Here is a 2965-nt window from a genome sequence, read left to right on the forward strand (position 1 = left end):
TGCCAGTATATGAAAAGGTCTTCCCAGGCCAGTCCCTAAATTGATTTGAAATTCTGCTGACCAGTGGCTCATAAGGAGCAGCATTAAGCCTTGCTGCTAACAATGGTATGCCCATATATTTAAAGGGAAATTCACCCAGCCCAATTCTAGTTAAGCTCTGAATCTGTTCCAGCTCCAGTTCCTTAATACCAGCATGGTACATATTTGATTTTAGACTGTTAGCATGAAGCCCCAAGTAACTGGAAAATTTTTTTAAACAGTCCATCATGCAGCCTACTGAAGTTGAGTCACCCCTTGAAAATAGCATCAGGTCATCTGCAAAAATTAAATGATTGATTCTCAAGACTTCACATTTCAGATGGAACTTGAAGTGGAGTTTACCCTCTAAGGCCTTCAACTGCCTTGACAAACATTCCATACAAATAACAAATAGAAGAGGAGATAATGGATCCCCCTGTCTAAGTCCCTTTCTCCCTTTAAAGAATCCAAATAATCTACCATTAATTGAAATGGAGAATGATGTTGAAGTCACACATTCCATAATCCATCCTATCATTTCCTGAGGAAATTTTAGGAGATGCAGCATATCAAACAAGAAGGACCAAGCCACAGTGTCATAAGCCTTCCTCAAGTCAATTTTTTAGGAGACATCTGGGGGATATTCTTTTTCTTGTGTATCCTCTCACCAATTCCTGCACTAAGTAAATATTTTCAACCATGCTTCTATTCCTCACAAAGGCAGCCTGAAAAGGGTTAATCATTTTTTTCCAGACAAGGCTTAATTCTGGCTGTAATGATCTTTGAAATTATCTTATATAGCACATTGCAACAAGAGATTGGTCTATAGTCATTCACACTACAAGCATGTCTAGATTTAGGTAAAAGTGCAATAACTGTATGATTAAGTTGTTTAAGAAACTTACCACTTGTAAAGAACTCTTTAACAGCTAGTATAACCTCATCCCCCATAATATTCTAAGCTTTCTTGAAGAATCCTACAGAATACCCATCAAGCCCAGGGGATTTTTCATCCCCAATACTAAATAAAGCCTCCCTTATCTCCTCATCAGTTACAGGCACAATCATTTGTTGTCTCTCTTCCTTATTTACAAACGGCCCTCTTGAGATCACTTGATCATCCAGCTTATCACACCTCACTTCCTCACCCAGCAGATGTTGATAGTACTGCACAAATTCTATTCCAACTTGCTCATAAGATTCAGTAACAACACCATTTTGTTTAGTCACTGAAGTAATATGATTCCTGGCCCTGTTTCTTTTGAGGATAGCATGAAAGTATGAAGTCCCCCTGTCATAATTTTTAAAATATCTATACTTTGCCACTTGTGCAAGAAATTGTCTGTTAGCCTCCTTTAGCATGACAGCTTCCCTTTTCTTTACCACATATATCCCCTGCAGAACTTGACAGGATGGGCTGTTTTGGAGCTTCTCTTGGATTTCAACAACCTCTGCACTAGCTTTCTCTACTCTGCTCAATATGTGGGACAAGTGGAGCATGTTCAAAGCCTTTAAAGGTAATTTAAGGTCTTTAAGCTTCCTTGTCAATCGATACTGGTTATTACTCTCATACTGCCTTGCCCAAATTTCCACTACTGAATTCTGGAAGTCCACATGATTCATCCACATGTTAAAAAACTTAAAGGGGGCTTTACCTAAATTCTGCTCTGCAAATAGATTTTCTTGACACACTGAATGGTCAGATAAAATGCCAGGTAGCTGAAAGTCTGCCATAACCTTCGACCCTTCCATTATCCACCTTTGGTTCATCATCACCCTGTCCCATTTACACCACACCATACCATTAGACCAGGTAAGAAAATTACCTTCTAAATTCATATCAACCAGACCTGCTTCCTGGAAACAGTCCCTAATATCCTTCATCTTGTACACAGTAGGAGGGACAACATTCCTTTTTTCCTCAGCACATAGAACACAATTGAAGTCCCCCAAAACGACCCAGGGCATTGGCTGGTTATTCCCAGTTTGAATTAAATCCTTCCACAACTCCCTTCTCCCCACCAGAGAATTGAAACCATATATGAAGCTAACTAAAAATTTTTTTCCAATAACATTGCATTTACCTATGCAATGCACAGCTTGGGGACTTTTCTGAGCCCAATGGACTTGAATCTTTTTCGGGTTCCATATCACTGCAATCCTTCCACCCCTATGTGTCTCGAAATTATTTAATTGCTCCCATGTTCTTGCTTTCCTATTCATCATTTCCATTAGCTTATCCTCAGTAAGTTTAGTCTCTAAGATGCCCATCATATCTAGATTATTTTTTTTAATGAGATTAAAAATCCCATTTTGTTTTAGGGGTCTATTCAAACCCCTGATATTCCAAGAAGCAATCTTCATTGTTTTGAATGGGGGCCAGAGCCCCCACTCCTGTACTGTTGTTTCTGTCCAACTCCTTTCTTAGTAAACTTCCTGCTCTTCACAGTAGTGAAACCCTCATTTTCCTCTCTCCTAGCTTGGCCAGTTCCAAATTTAGCAGAGATTTTATCCTCCTTATCTAGTTGAACTAACCTTTTTTTATCCTCCTTCCTTAACTGTCCTTCTCGAGCCTGAAGTGCACAAACACCATGTTGAGAACAAGCCACATACTGCACTAGCATCTCAGGAACAACTTCACATGTTGTTTCCAACCCCTCACACTATAGTTCTATACCAGGAACAACAGGGTTAACTAAGCAACCACCTTTCACAGATTCAGTAGGATAGCCAATACCCACAAGAGAACAACTCTCAAAATTGGTTTCTGGAAACAATGAATTTACCAATCCTTCCGGTGCCTTAATTAGATCCAACCCCAGCTCCAAGGTACTTTTCAACTAGGGATCCCCCATAGGGAGGCCAACATCACCACATGCAGCTGCAGAGCAAGACCCAACATAAGCCAACCTAGCCCCCCCCCCCCCCCATCCACAGGCATGGAGAC

General features: G+C 40.3%; 1 protein-coding gene across 1 annotated transcript; it reads right to left on the reverse strand.

Annotated features, from left to right (window-relative positions):
* Positions 1 to 975: 975 nt before the first annotated feature.
* LOC131145824 (uncharacterized) lies at positions 976 to 2289 on the reverse strand. Its single transcript, XM_058095009.1, has one exon. It carries the CDS (start codon positions 2287 to 2289, stop codon positions 976 to 978), a length of 1314 nt encoding a protein of 437 aa, XP_057950992.1.
* Positions 2290 to 2965: the final 676 nt, after the last annotated feature.

The sequence above is a fragment of the Malania oleifera genome, chromosome 13, assembly GCF_029873635.1.
Source record: "Malania oleifera isolate guangnan ecotype guangnan chromosome 13, ASM2987363v1, whole genome shotgun sequence".
NCBI classification, from domain to species: Eukaryota; Viridiplantae; Streptophyta; class Magnoliopsida; order Santalales; family Ximeniaceae; genus Malania; species Malania oleifera.

Bases quoted from the DNA above. Each gene is read 5' to 3' on its own strand.
- LOC131145824 (XM_058095009.1), bottom strand. From the start codon at position 2,289: ATGGGCATCTTAGAGACTAAACTTACTGAGGATAAGCTAATGGAAATG.